This window comes from Erinaceus europaeus, chromosome 4 (genome assembly GCF_950295315.1).
Source record: "Erinaceus europaeus chromosome 4, mEriEur2.1, whole genome shotgun sequence".
In the NCBI taxonomy this organism is placed as follows: Eukaryota; Metazoa; Chordata; class Mammalia; order Eulipotyphla; family Erinaceidae; genus Erinaceus; species Erinaceus europaeus.
The window spans coordinates 104845684-104861213 of record NC_080165.1 but is presented as its reverse complement, the minus strand read 5'-3'; the positions used below and the strand labels follow the sequence as shown (position 1 = coordinate 104861213).

Sequence of the window (15530 nt, the reverse complement as noted above, 5' to 3'; positions counted from 1 at the left end):
CTATCAAAAAGGAAAAGAGGGTCTGGGGAGCAGCCTAGTGATTCTGCAAAAGACTTTCATACCTGAGGCTCTGAGGTCTCACGTTCAATCTCCAGCACCACCATCAGCCAAAGCTGAGCAGTGTTATGGTTAAAAAATAAAATAAAATAAAATAAAATAAAATAAAATAAAATAAGAGGCTGGGTGGTGGTGAGCCTGACTAAGTGCACATGTTACACTGTGTAAGGACCCAGGTTCAAGCACTCAATCCCCACCTGCAGGGGGAAAGTTTCCCAAAAGGTGAAGTAGCACTACAGGTATCTCTCTGTCCCTCTCCATCTCTATCTCCCCTTGCCCTCTAGATCTCCCTCCATCTATCTCTATTCAATAAATGAAAAAATATATTAAAGGGACCAGGCAGTGGCACAGTTATGTATAGATGTTTCCACGTGCAAGGACCTGGGTTCAAGCCCCTGGTCCCTACCTGCAGGAGGGAAGCTTCACAAGCAGTGAAGCAGTGCTGTAGGTGTCTCTCTCCCACCCCCTAACCAGAGAACCAGAGGGAGGGGCTGCAGCAGAGTCACTGAGAGATGGTGGTGGCTTAGGGCAGGGCAGCAATGACAGCAGTTGAGTCAACACTGGAGAGTCTGATGGGGGTGTGAGAGGAAGCAGAGTGAGAATGAATCCTGAGTGTAGGCTGAAGTCCTGGCCAGGTCGGGCTGAAGCAGGGGCGTTGAAGCACTCCATGGGTGCTGACACAGACAGGTCATGCAGCACTCACCTCCCAGACTCTCAGCAGACAAGGAAGGAGCCAGAATCACAGCTGTACAATGGAGTGCACCACAGTCATTAACAAACAGGAAACAGTTATTTGCTTACTGAACCCCAAAACAGGCCAGATGGGGGCAAGTAAAGCAGGTGCAGAGGGCTCACAGCATAGCTTCTCTGTGCACTGATAATTAAAGGCACCACTGACAGCGGGTCTTGTCAGGAAACCTGTGTGTGGCCAGTTTGGGGGGGGGGGCTGGAAACAGAGATATAGTGACACTTTTCCCTGAAACCTGAGCAGCTTTTTAGAGTCATTATGTTATGCTGATACTTTACATACCTGAGAAGAGTCAACTGACTTCCAGAACATCACCAGCAGCACTGGAAGTGGTACAGCCACAGAGCTGTGGACTCACGAGCTCCAGGTCCCAAGTTCAAGCCCTAGCACTGCATATGCCAGGGATGCTCTGACGTCCATCTCCCCCCCCACCTCTCTCACTCCATGTTTTTGTGAATTAAATGAATAAAGTCATTTAAATAAATTTATCAGGGGTCAGGCGATAGTGCAGCGGGTTAAGCGCACGTGGCACGAAGCGCAAGGACCGGCATAAGGATCCTGGTTTGAGCCTCTAGCTCCCCACCTGCAGGGGGGTCACTTCACAAGCGGTGAAGTAGGTTTGCAGATGTCTTTCTCTCTTTCTTCTCTTTCTATCTTTCTCTCCCCCTCTCTGTCTTCCCTCCCCTCCTGATTTTTTTCTATCCTATACAACAACAACAGCTATAACAACAATAACAACTACAACAAAGGCAAAAACAAGGGCAACAAAATGAGGAAAACAGCCTCCTTGAGTAGTAAATTCATGGTGTAGGCACTGAGCCCCAGCAATAACCTTGGAGGAAAAATAAAATAAAATAAAATAAATTTTTAAAATTTTTTTAAAAAAGAAATTTATCTACTTATTTTGGATAGAGACCAAGGGGAATTGAGGGAAAAAGAGAAGATAGGGAGAGAGAGAGAGGAGCCAGGCCATGGCACACCCAATTGAGCACACACTTTACCATATACAAGGACCCACATTCAAGCCCCTACTCCCCAACTGTGGGGGGGGGGGGGCTTCATGAACAGTGAAACAGGTTTACAGGTAGCTCTTTCTCTCTCTATCTGCCCCCTCCCCTTTCAATTGCTCTCTGCCATAACAAATAGTAAAACTGAAGGGAAAAAAAGGAAGGAAGGAAGAAAAAGGGAGAAAAAAATGGCCACTGGAATCAGAAGATTCATAGTGCCGTCACTGAGCCCCAGTGACAACCCTGGTGGCATTGCTTCACAACTTGTGAGGCTTCCCCCTCTGGAGGTGGGCACTGGGGCTTGAACCTGGGTCCTTGCACATTGTAATATGTTCACTCAAACTTGTGTGCTTGAGTGAACAAATTAATGGCCCTGAAAGCCATTAATTTTTTCGAACATAACCAGATAGGCAAAATGAAAGTTAGCAGTGCCACGTGGAAAGCCCGGTATTTTTCCTAATTAAAGCAGAAGCCTCCTGGGGACACAGCCTGCAGCTGGCAAGCATCCCAGGCCTGCCCTTCCCACCTAAAGTGGTCCCAGTTGTGGCCCTGGGCACCCACCAGGCTTTCCTAGGGGGCCTCTGAACTCAGCAGGTGTGGGAGAAAGGCTGTAGGGGCTCCCAGGCCCCATACTTGGCCCCAACCTTGGATCATAGCACTCCACTGAGAATGCAGTGGTGAGGTGAGGCCCTCATGGCCTTTGAAGCAGGAGGCTACTGGTTCATGGTGCCCCACAACCAGAGATTGGGAGAGAGAGGGGGAAGGGGTCTGTATTAATGCCCCCAGGGACTGCTAGAGGAGAAAGGAGGGGGAAGGGTGTTGAAGGCCACTGCAAACCAGGGTGGGACCCAGTTCTTACCCAGCGTCCAAAGTAACACCCTCTGTATCCTAAGCCTTCACCATCAGCCAGGCACCAGGTGACCTGGCACTTTACTGGCATTACCTGGTGTTTGTTTTTTTTTTTTTCCCATCAGGGTAACCTCAGGGGCTTTGAGCTTACATGGCTCCTTTACTCCTTGGAGGCTTTCTCATTATTTAGTATGCATTTTTAGATAGAAAGTGAAAAGGGAGGGAGAGATAGAGAAGAAGAAACACCACAGCATCGCTCCACAGCTGGAGAACCCATCTTTTGCATGGTGCTGCCATATGGGGGTAGGGTGTTGAAATGGGGTCCCGGCCAAAGGTGAAGTGTGTGCTCTACTGGCTGTGCTCTCTGCTGCCAGGAGTTGGCCCTGACTGTGCATAGAGGTGCTGTGAGCGCGGTGCGGCCCACATTCTCTCTTTACAGGGTAGACATCCAGGCCGGTGGGGGCCCTGCTCTCAGTGGTCAAGAGCGCTCAGGGCGGGGTGCTGAAGCAGGACACCACTCCCCACCCCGGGCCAGGCAGGATTCTGAGATCCCCGGATTCTCGAAGCTGGAGCGGAAGAGGCGGCCAGCGGGGGAGCGTTCCCTGGCTTCGAGGGGCGGTGTACTTGAGGAGCCAGGCAGGTGGGGGCTGAGTGCTGGGTGGACCTCCTGGGCCTCTCCGGATGTGTCGCCTTCATGTTCCCTGCTGGCGTGCGTGTGGGGGGGTGATACATATGCAGCCGGGTAGTCCTCCGCTTGGGGGGGGGGGCTTTTCCCGGGTGTCGGGTCCCCCGGAGGGGCCGCTGAAGAGGAGGCTGTGGGCGGTGACGCAGCTGGAGGCCCCAAGGGTCCGGGTGCGGCCCCCAGACCCGGGACGAAGCGGTGCTCTGGCAGGGAGCCCAGGGAGGCGGGGGCAGTGACTCAGCGCTGGGCGCGTGCGCGTTCCTCACCCCCGCCCCCGCCCGCCAGGGCGCCCGCTGCAGCCCCCCCACCCCCCTGCGGAGAAGGCCCTGAGGACTGGGTGGGGGGTGGCAGGACTTGGGGGGCAGTAGGGGGAGTTCTCGGGCTGCTGCAGGTAAAGTGGGGGGTAGCGGCCAATGCGAGGTGCAGAATCCTCCTTACCCTTTGTGGCCTGCGAGCCGAGCGCCGAACTGAAGCTTTTTTTTTTTTAAAGGAGAGTGAGCCCCCCCCCCCCACACACACACACACACTAGAAGGAGGTTCCGCACGTGAGCCAGGCCCCCCCTCTGCAGTGAACCTGCTTTGTCGCAGACGCTATGCTCCAGGAGAGCGCGCGCGAAGGGCTGCACCTGCGAGCAACCCGGCAGAAGGGGGAGCCAAGAAGGGGGGCAGGGAGGGAGTGCTCCAAGCCTAAGCTAGGGACAGTGAGCCTGAGGGCCCCCTGATTGGGAAGCGGGTACCCCTGTCAGTGCTGCCACTCCAGCTCCCTCCCCACTTCCCTAGACCTCTCTTCGGGCTCAGCCCCGGAAGCTTCCAGGCATCTCATCACAGCCCAGGCTGTGCGCAGGAACCACTGAGCTGAGAGCGAGCAGAGATTCCCAGCAGCTCTGCACACTGTGTTGTTGGGCTGTTTGAAAATAATCGTTGCGCCCAATTGACATGTTGAATGAAAATCATGGTGGCTTGGAATCACTTATCTCGGGGGGGGGGGGTGGGGGTGGCGGGGGTTGGCTCCCTGGCCACTGCCTTCGGTGTGTGCCCTGACAGGAAGCTTCCAGGTGATCTCAGAGGCCTGTCGCCTTCATACCTGAAGCAGAGTGAGACAGGGAGTGAGAGACAGAGCAGATGGGGCTGCAAAGTTGCCTGCTTTGCCTTGTGCATAACCCAGGCTCAAGGCCCAGGAAGCTTCAATGCTGGAATGTCTGTCCCTCCTCTAGCTGAAAAGTTGGCCCAGAGCAGTAAGACCTCTTTAACAACAAAAATACATAGAAACTGCGAAGAGACTTTCATGTCTGAGGCTCAAAGTCCTAGGTTCTGTTGCCAGCACCACTAACAGTCAGAGCTGAAAGGACTCTGGTAAAAAGCAATGTGAGAGAGAGAGAGAAGAAACAGTGTTGTGACACTACAGATGCACCCCAAAAGAGTGGGGGGGCACATCTGTCCACATGGAGTAGAGCAAGCTGCACAGAGAAAGGAGCAGGACCTTGAGGCCAGCAGGCTCCAGCTCAGGCTGTCACATGTACTGTGTGTTGTGACATGTTGGCCTGTGTGTTGCCCACCTGCCCAGCCCCCATGCTTCACCCACCCACCTCCCAGCACTGCCCTGACAGCATAAGGGGAAGAAAAGGATTCTCCCTGCTCCTGAACTGGACTGGGGTGGGCTTGAACCCCATGTGGCCTGAGGAGCTAAGCCTAAGGTCCAGTCTGAACAGCTGCTGGACACCTCCACACACACACATAGGAGCTGGGCTGAGCTCAGACCTTCCTGACCCCCACACAGTCCCTCTTCTCCCTCTGTTCTGCTACCTTATTTTGCCATCCAGGAAAACACACACACACACACACACACACATATATACATATATATATCACCCAGGAGGTGTTACAGTGAATAAAATATTGAACTCTCCAGCATGAGGTTCTGAGTCTGATTCCCAGTGCTGCATGTGTCAGAATGATGCCCTACTTCTCAATCTCTCTCTCTCTCTCTCTCTCATGAGTAAACATTTTTTTAAAAATTTAATCCTAGAAAGGGTCAAGAGGGTATTGCTGGCACCAGTATGCTTCTTCAATTCCTGCCCTGTGGCTTTCACATGTGTGATGGAACCCTTCGGAGCCTAGGTAAGTACTTTGCTGGTCAGCCTAGTACAGCTGTGCCCAGGTCCTCTCTGCTCCACCAGGCCCAAACCAGGCAGCTTCTAGAAAGATCATGTGGGCTCCCAACAGCCTGCCTCACCAGCTCACCAGTTGCCAAAGCCCCCTGTCTGCACTGGGTCTTGGTGCCCCATTCCCTAGACAGTTCCTCTGCCAGCTGCCAAGACTGCCAGAATGTGAGCCAGGGTCAGACAAGAGATGGTCATCTCCATTTCCTCTCTTCTTGGGATCAGCTGCATTAGTCAAGGGATTGACCTGGAGCTTCCCAGTGGAATCTCTGAGGGTGGAGCTTTTGGATCAGGGGAGACTTCCCCCCAGGCCATGTGCTGGCTGTGAGCCCAGCCTGGCCCCTGTGAGTGTCCTGGATGGGTTTTGTCACTGTGGAACATTAGGAGAATTGCTTCTGCTCTCAGCTCTGCCACATAGCACTTCCCTCTCAGGTCATAGTTTATTTACCAAATAACCTTGCTCATATTAGCTCAACTCCCCAGGAATTTGGGGGCCCTGGTCCAGATTCTACAGCACCCTCAGCCCCTGCAGCTGTGGCCAGGGAGAACATGAGCTGGGTGTGGACAGGCCTGGGAACTCTCTGTCCACAGCAGCTACTGCTGGGCATGTGCTCAGCAGAGTTATGTAACCATCCCAGATGGGGTATTCTGGACAGAGAATAATAGCCAGCACACACACTCATACACACTAACACGTCATGGCTACTGATGTCATCACAGCCACAACCACCTGGGAGAGAAAGGTAGAAGTGCGTCATCTGCCATCTCCATCTGTTTTGTCTTTGCTAGAAGATATTCCACAAGCCACTCAGGAACCTTCTGAGCATGGTTAGAGAAAATAGAGGCCTCCCTGAACAGGGAGCCCCCCTCCCCAAGTGAGCCCCCAAAGCCCAAAGGCCTCAGGCCTTTCTCTCATCCCTCTCAGTTGTCCCTCCTATCCCAAGGCTGCAAGAGATGGAGGGAATGGACGAATGGGAGGAGTGGAAGTGTTTGAGAGATGGGCTTAGTTTTCATTCTGGGGTGGGAGGAAGCATTCTGGTTCAGACTCCGAACCCCTCAACTTCTACTTCTGTCCTTGACAAGTCCCTGTGTGATGAGATTGTAGTTTCTCCATTTAGAAAATGGGCAGGAGGGTCTGGTGAAGTAGCTCACCTGGATAGTGCACTCCTTTGCCATGTGTGGGATCCAGGTTGAAGCCTGGCCCCACTGCATTGAAGGAAGCTTCTGTGTTGTGATATCTCCCTCCCCCTTCTCTCTCAACTTGTCTGTCTCTTAAAAAGAAAAGAAAGAAGAAAGGAAAGAGAAAAGAAAGGAAAAGAAAGAGAAAACAGAGGGGACAGTCATCCTTATGACCTTGGAGCAGATCCTTATAATGCCCTGAGAAGTACAGGTGACCTCACAGGATAGCAGAAGGGACTGAAATTGGACCAAGGGGGCACTGCCCAGCTGGGAAAGACCCTCACAGGTGACTGAGGGTGGAAATGCCCTGGCCGACTATGTCTTAAGGGAAGCACTGCATTCTCGTGTCTGGAACAGCTTGGGCACACATTGCCCAGAAGTGGAGGACTGGGGGTGGAAAGATGACCTGTAGAATGGTGGGCTGGAAGAAAGGAAGGTGCCCTGCCCTGGAAGCAGAGTTCCTGCAGACAAGCCTGGCTTCTTAATCTGCAGAGAATGCTGTGGTACATTGAACACTTGCTATGTGCCCTGAAGAAAACATAATACCACTTCAAATTTTTTCTTTTCCTTCTTTTTTTTCTTTTTATTATTATTGCCCCCAGGGTTACATCACTGGGGCTAGGTGCCTGCACAACGAATTCCCACTCCTGGCAGCCATTTCCCCTGTTTTCTTTCTATTTTATTTGATAAGACAGAGACATATTTGAAAGGAGAAGAGGAAACAGAGAGGGAAAGAGAAAGAATGGCACCCACATCCCCAATTGCACATAGTGGAGGGTTTGAACCCAGATTCTTGTGAATGGTAACATAGACATTCAATCAAGTGCACCACCACCCAGCTCAAATCCCCCCCCTTTTTTTTTAGAGAGATAAGAACAACTAAAAGAGAATGGGGAAATAGGGACTAGGGGCTTAGACCTGGTTCCTTGCACATGGTTCTACCAAGTGAGCCACCACCACCCAGGCCCACAATCTAAAAGGTTTTTTTTTTTTTTCCTTTATTGGGAGACTAAATAAAAGTATTTTTTTAAAAAAAGTTTACTTATCTATTCTCTTTTGTTGCCCTTGTTGTTTCATTGTTGTAGTTATTGTTGTTGATGTTGCTGTTGTTGGATAGGACAGAGAGAAATGGAGAGAGGAGGGGAGGACAGAGAGAGGAAGAGAAAGATAAACACCTGCAGACCTGCTTCACTGCTTGTGAAGCAACTCCCCTGCAGGTGGGGGGCTAGGGGCTCAAGCTGGGATCCTTATGCAGGTCCTTGCGCTTTGCACCATGTGTGTTTAACCTGCTGCGCTATCACCCGACTCCCTAAATAAAAGCTTTAAAGATGGATTTATCTTCATGAGAGTGAGCAAGCAGTGCTAAGCTCTGGCATACAGTGTTGTGGCACTGAACATGGATATCACCTCATCTTTAAGTTTCTCCTCAGCTGTTTGACCTCATTTTGAAAATGGAGAAAGGGAGGCAGAGAGTGGCTGTGAGGTCTGGGTTGCAAGTTGGCAAGGCAGGTGTGCCCACAGTGCCCAACCCCCTCATCACCTAGGTCTTGAAATGGCTGTGACCTCATGGCTGCACTTAGTTCTATTCAGCCTGGTGAGCTGGCCGTCTCCTTCTGTCCATTCCCATCCTTGTGGCACCTGAGATGAAGAGAGCTGCCCCTCCCTCAGTGGGTGCACCTCTCTGCAGCAGTGTGCTGGGGACATAGCAGAGGAGCCAGGAGCTGCAGTGGCCTCAGAATCCTTGGGCTCTACCAGGTAGAAGAACCCCCTTCCAGAGCAGCTGTCCAGAGCAGCTGCAGCTGCCCTGTGTACAGCTTTGTGGGGACAGGAGGGGTGGGTCCTGGTGGCCAAATGCTCATTCTACCTGACAAGAGAGCTCTGTCTGCAAAGCTTTAGATGGATTTGAAATCAGGATCTGGGTCCTCTGTCCAGACTGAATCCAGCAGCTCATCCCAGCTCCCGCTTTTCCTTCTGTCACCCCCTCATCCCTTCCCACCCAGATCTGACCCCTCTGCTGCTTTCACAAGTCGCCCTTCCAGCTCAGACTGGCAGAGATCTGCTGAGTCAGCACAACAGCTCTCCTGGCCAGCAGGGAGCTGAGCATGGTGCCCCTGAAGCTCCAGGGTGTGGCTGCGGGCTTGCAGAAGTCTAGGGGAGGAAAGAAAGAGGCAGAGAGGAGGGAGAGAGGGGGCACAACACTGCATCCCCCAAAGGGCAGGCTTTGCTTGTCCCTCTTGAAAGGTGCTCCCTGGGGGAGGAAGTGGGGAGGGGCTGGGCATCCTGGAACACTGAAAAGGTGAATCAGCAAAGCAGTCACCTCCCCTCAGCCCCACTGTTTCCCCCTCCTTGTCCCCTCCCTGGGCCACTCCTGCTTGGGGGAAAGGAACAGGGAAGGGAGGCAAGTGGGTACACTGCTCCAGCAAGCAGTCCTCCTAGCCATGATATGAGGAGGGATAATTCTGGGTGCTGACACCCCAACCTGCTGATGGAGCTCATCCTGTAGGGTTGTGGGTGGGGGTGGGTCTGGGTACGGGGCTGTTGGAGAGGAAGCCATGATGTTCACCTGCCATGAATCACCTCCAGGCACTCACCTCCTAGCCTCTGATGCACTGCCCAGGCATCCTTGGCTATTTCTGACAAAAAGAAAAAAAACCTTGCTCCAATCCAGAAACTTCCCTCCTCCCCACTCCACCCCCTACCTCGCTTCTGGATGTGGTTTGTACATTCACCCAGTACTGTTCTGAAGGAGGGGAGCACTGGCTAGTACATGCTTAGATGGCTCTTGGCAGATGTGGACTATGGATTTCTCCCACTCATGCCCAGGACAGGGTTATAAAGCAACTGGACATCTGACCCATTGAGTTGATGGACTGACTAACTGTACACTCCCTGAGTAGCACCCAAGACAGGTCAGAGCTGAGCTGTCCCGTCCGTGCAGATGGCCCTGACTCACAGAGATGATAGCTTCCCACAGCAGCCTCCATGACTCCAAAGAAATGTGGAGCTCACGGCTTAGTTCATGATTACAGGACTGGGACAGAGAGGAGGAAGGCCTCCCTGTGGGGCCTGAGCTGGAGCAAGGGAGGGAGAAGAGAGAGATTGAGGAGGGGAGAGAGAGAAGAGAAGATACAGGTGAGAGAGAGAGAGAGAGAGAGAGATGGCATCTGAGGGAGAGGAAAGAGAAAGAGGAAGAGGGAAGGAAGAAGAAGAGTTGACAAGGACAGCAAAGGAGGAAAGAAGAGAGGACAGGACCTGCCAGCCACTTGGAGGGAGTGTGCAGGGCAGGGGCTGGGGCGGGATTCAGGGGCATGAGTCCTGGCAGCCTGTGTGAATCTTGTTCCTATAGACTCAGGAATGTGAATGAGCCCTGAGATGCATAGACACTGAGTGGTCAGCAGGGGAGATGGACACACAGAGAGGCCATGGTCACAGGGAAGCTTTGGCAGTCAAGTGCTTCCCTGGCCAGGGGGGAAGCTTTGCCAGGTGAGGGGGTGCTCCGGCTTCAGCTAGGGAGGGCTCATCAATTCTGTAGGTGCTTCCAGCCTTGATTAGAAAAATCAAGAGGAAGCTCAGATTGCTGCTTTCATTAAGAGGGAAAGTAGTGGGGGCTGGGGCTTGGTATGAGCTGGGAAGCCTGCAGAAAAAGAATATTAACCCCTGACTGTCTCTTTGTCGTAACATGACTCTCTTCACCAACCCCCATAGCCCTTCCTGCTTGGCTCTGACCTCCATGGCCACTACCACCTCTGGGATCCATGGGGGTAGGGAGGGGGAGGGGAGAGGTGAGCTGCACGGTATCAGGTCAGATGACAAGTAAGCAGTGGCTTCTCCCCAGCCCTGGCCTCTCCTTTTTGGCTTTGGGCAGAAAGAGGAGCTGAGAGCAAGAAACACTGTGCAATGAGGTGAACTGTCTACAGCAAGGCCTAGCTCCTGCTAGCCCCCCTACCACCACCACCCCTGTTTCAGTGTTGCCTGTCTTCTCACCTCATGAAGCTATGGTTGGTGAGGAGGTGAGGAAGGAGGGAAGATGTTCACACTGCAGTCATGATCAGAAAACACCCCCCTCCTGTCACCATGCTCTCTTTCTACTATGCCCAGTAGAGAACTAATGCAGGGGAAGTGCTGGAGAGAGGCTGCTGGCTGCTGGTTCAGCTCCTCCCTCTCACCCCTGCCTGCCTGGAGTGCTCTCCCTGCTGCTGGTAGCATCCAGTCCTTTGTGGCAGAAAGGCACAGACAGAGGGCAATGAACAAGCAGGGCAGTCCGTGACTTCAAGTGGGGGACCACTCCTGCCAGAGATGAGACTTGTGTACATATATGCTCACTAAGTCTTTGGGTATATGGATTTCGGAGAGGGGTGTTCAGGAGGAAGCAGGGGAGGAAGTACTACTGATGACATGAACCTCGTACAGCCTAGCACAACTTCCTCAACCATGTCCTGTTTCCACTCTCCTCCACCACTCTGCTTATTTCTCAGCTTTCTTCTGCTTCCTTAAGGAACAAAGGCAAGATGAGGGGGCAGGAAGGAAAGAACAGTTTGACACAGCTCTAGTTTTGCCATGGGGGGTGTTTCATGGAGGCTGGGTAGGAAGCTAGGAGAGTTCTCAGACCCCCAGGTTCCCAGCAAGAGCACATGGCAGTCCTGCTACTTTGGAGGCTGCTGCAAAGTCCTTGCCCAGCCCTTCCTGTTCACACAGTCACCTGAGTGAAAAAGTGCCAGAGATGGGGGTGCACTGCCAGAGGACAGAGATGCCAGAGGACACAGAACTAATCCCCACTCTGGGGATTAATAAGACTACTTCTCTCATGACCAAACACAGGGCTCTGGTGATCATCACCTAGCCAAGGAGACATGGCCTGCAGTTACCAGCCATGCTAGCATGACCACCAGAAGCTATGGCTGTCCCTGGAGAAAGAGAAGAGAACTATTCTCATGCCCCTCTTTGGGGAGACACAGGGCCCTGGAAGAGTGGTGCCTTACATCAGGCCAGAGGCACCAAGGGAAACTGATTTTTCTGCTTTTTCTGCTAGATGAGGCACCAAGAAACCAAAGAACAGACAAATGGCAACTGAGGGGACTGGGGGTGGAATCTCCATCTTCCTGGGCTTGAACCAAATGCTTCAGATCTGTCAAATCAGATTATCCTAGAGTCTCACCCTGAAGGCCCCAGGGTTCTGGTAAATTCTGCCCTGTGAGCTAACACGTCGTGACCCAACTTCTTAAACTCTATAGTAGATGTGAGAAGAAAATGTGATTTTAAGGAGTACACTACATCACCTTCGCTCTCCCCAGAACAAGGCTAGATGAAGATGGGGTTCTTGGCTCTCTTCCTTCCTCTTTCCTCTCCCCAACCAACCTAGCTTAGCCTCCACTGTCAGGGACAGGCGCCCAATGGGTGCTGGTTTCTCCCAAGTGTGTCCCCCATGCAGTTTCCCCAAGACCAATCTCATGGGAAGACAGAAGACAACATGGTCACAGACTTCTCACTACAGAGAAGAAAATATTCCAGCCTGTCTCCCCCCCCAAAAAAAAAAGTGTGGGGGGGATAGAGTCTGCCATCCCCTCTCTGAGGATTAAGGCTATTTTTCTCATGACCAAATATGAGGCTCTGGTGATCATCACGTAGCCACGGGAGACACGGCTTGCAGACGCCAGCCATAGCAGAGAGATTTAAGCAGGAACTACCTCCAAATGCCAACTCAATCTGCCAACTGTCTCTCGTCATTGTTCCCTTTCCACAATTGCCAGCCGCCTGGCATAGAGATCCTCCTTGAGTCAGAAGGAAACGTGATCTCCAGATTGAGTCCTCAAACTAGAAACAAGTCCTCCACAGGCTTTTTTTTTTTTTGGGGGGGGGTGGTGGAGCTAGGGGTATGGAGGGGAGATTCCTTGTCCCCCTCTGGTCCTGTGAGGATTCAGTAAAATCGGGCCCAACTAAGGTCCACACAGAGGAGCCACTGTTGGCTTCAACCACCACTGCCTGGGTTACAGAGCCAGCTCCTTCCTCTGAGGAGCCTCCCTCCCACCTTTCCTCCTCCTCCCTCTCAGGTCCCCGTGCTTTCTCGCACCCTCTCCCTGAGTCCTGGGACCTGCAGACCCCTATTCTTCCTCAGCCTGTTAGAGCTCTTAGCGTGCTTCTTTGCCAAGCTCCTGTCTTTTTCATATTTCACTCTAGAGGCAAATAATTTGACTCCCAAACTTCCCATTTATTTCCAACTTAAAATAAAATCAGCTATTCTCTGTTCTTCCGTTTAATTTTGACCGCTCCCCAATGCCTCCCTTCAAGACAGGCTTCCAGTAACCCCCATCACTTCAAGCCCATTCTTGTTCTCCTTTGCCCACCCCCCCCCATGGCGGTCTATATACCCACTTGTGGTACGACACCCCCAGAGCCCCCTCAAACAGAGATATCGTACCCCCAAATTTCCTACACGCTCCCCCCACCCCAAATATCTCGACTTGGCTCGGCGTCACCCTGGTGCCTGGGGCTTCTCGGTGTCCCCCCCTCGGCCCCAGCCCTTCTCCCTCCTACCCGCTCGCACTCACTCAGGTCTCCGGCCCAGGACGCCCTTGCCCAGGGCGGGCGGCTTGTGCTGTAGGAGGGCTCCGGCAGCAGCACAGCAGGCCGGGGGGCGCTCCTTGTCCTTGTCCTTGTCCGCGGCAGCGCCGGGGGGCGCAGGGTGCTGGTGCGGTGCGGGGGGCGCAGGGGCTCGCGCTCCCGGGCCCGGGGGCTGTGCAGGGAGCTGTCCGTGGTGCTGGGCCGGCGGCTGCTCGGGCGCGGCGGGCGGGAGCTGTCCGCGGTACTGAGGCGCCTCAGAGCTGGCGGAGGCGGCTGCGGGGCCCGCGGGAGCGGGGGACTCGAGCCCGGGCGGGGGCTGCGCGTGTAGCAGCTGCTGGTGCTCCCACAGGCTGCGGTTCTCGGCACTCAGCTCGTCCAGCCGCCGTTCCAGCTCGTCGATACGCTGGCGCTGCGTGTGGATGAGGCTCTGCTGGTTCTGCACAATGGCCGTGAGCTCCTTCAGGTAGAGCACGGCGCGCACCGGGTTCTCCAGCAGGCTCTCCATGCCGCCGCCGCGCCCGGCCTGCCTTCCCTCCGCGGCCGGCGCAGGAGACCGGCTGCCCGGCCGAACGCCTACTCCAACCTCCCGGCTTCCCTGCTCGGCTCCACCCCCTGCCCGTCCTCCCCGGGCTGTGCCCTTGGCCCCGCCCCTTCTGGTTGTTTCCGCCCCCTCCCCTCTCTTCTGGACTGCCCGGATTGGCCCCGCCCCTTTCCCCACCCTACCCCCAGCCCATTGCGTCACTGCCACTGCAGACACCCGTACCCAGGGCCCGGCGCCGGCCCTCTGGCGCACCCACCTACCTTCGGGCCGGCCTGAGAGGGGGGCGGGTAGCCAAAGGACCGTCGCGACCCCAAATGGGTCAGCAATCTTGCGACACTGAGCAGCAGGACTGGGGAGTGAGGTGGGACGCGAAGAAAATCCTAGGACAGGGGCGGGCTGATAACACATCTGGTTGAGCTCTCACAGGTGTCTTTATTTCTCTCTCTGATCAAATAATAAATAAATAAATGTACAGGAGAGAGAGAACACAAGGAGGCAGAAAAAAGAGAGGGAGGCTGTTGCTGGGGTCCTTCTGGAAAAGAGGCCTCAGGATGGTTCTGTCCACTCAGCAAGGAACACCGGCTAAGTAAACCAGGGTGTCTTTGCCATGTTCTAATGGCTTCTAAAGAAATCACCCTGTTTGAAAACCATTTGTGAGGTGCATATTACCAGGCTAGGCTACATAGTGGGTAAGATAAAGCTGACTAGGATATTTTATAAACAGAAAGAAATTGAAACGGGAAGAGGATATAGGGGAAGAGAGACACCTGCAGACCTGCTCCACCACTTGTGAAACTTCCCTCCCTGAAGGTGGGAACCCGGGGTCTGAACCAGGGTCCTGGTGCATGGTAATGTGCAATCAGGTGCAACACCACCCAGCCCCAAGTTATAGTTTCCATAATCAAGGAAGGACTGAGAAGATAGCACAGTGCTAATGTGTGGGACTTGCCTGCAAGAGATCTCAGTTTCGATATCCAGCACCAGTAGCTAGATATTTGAATGGTGCTCTGGTAAATAAATCAATAGATAGTCAAGAAAACTGCACTCTAGTAGATATGACTTATGCACAGATCTAAAATATAAATTAAGATTTTTATAAGGGCCTTTCAAGCCAAGTGACATATGAGTTCAGCAGAAAGAAAGGCTGTGTGTGATTATGGCGGCCTTCTAAGATCTGACAAAGTTCTTCAAACTGGATCATGAAGTATGAGAAGGAATCAGAAAGAAAAGGTGATAAGGGGGAGTCGGGCTGTAGCGCAGCGGGTTAAGCACAGGTGGTGCAAAGCACAAGGACCGGCATAAGGATCCCGGTTCGAACCCCGGCTCCCCACCTGCCCGGGAGTCGCTTCACAGGCGGTGAAACGGGTCTGCAGGTGTCTATCTTTCTCTCCCCCTCTCTGTCTTCCCTTCCTCTCTCCATTTCTCTCTGTCCTATCCAACAACAACAACAACAATAATAATTACAACAATAAAACAACAAGGGCAACAAAAGGGAATAAATAAAAATAAATATTAAAAAAAAAAAATTTAAAAAAAAAAAAAAAAAAAAAAAAAAAAAAAAAAAAAAAAGAAAAGGTGATAAGGAATTAAACAAACTAGGAGATCAGAAGACAGCAGAAAACGGCTAAGGGATGGAAATAGTTGCTTGGTGCTTCCACTACGAATCCACTGATCCTTCTTGGAAGCCATTTTTTCCTTTTTTTTTTTTTTTTTTCTATTTTACTGGATAGACAGAGAGAAATTGAGGGGA

At 52.8% G+C, this 15530-nt stretch overlaps 1 protein-coding gene across 4 annotated transcripts in view; it reads right to left on the bottom strand.

Moving 5' to 3' along the window:
- IQSEC3 (IQ motif and Sec7 domain ArfGEF 3) overlaps positions 1–13835 on the bottom strand; it is a 75565-nt gene extending 61730 nt beyond the window's left edge. For all 4 annotated transcript variants that reach the window (XR_009549564.1, XR_009549563.1, XM_060190319.1 and 1 more), the window contains exon 1: positions 13227–13835. Coding sequence is in view for 2 of the 4 variants with exons in the window: in XM_060190319.1 (XP_060046302.1) it covers positions 13227–13744 (518 nt within the window). In the remaining 2 variants the exon portion in view is untranslated. The remainder of the gene's footprint in view (positions 1–13226) is intronic.
- Between the last annotated feature and the right edge of the window lie 1695 nt (positions 13836–15530).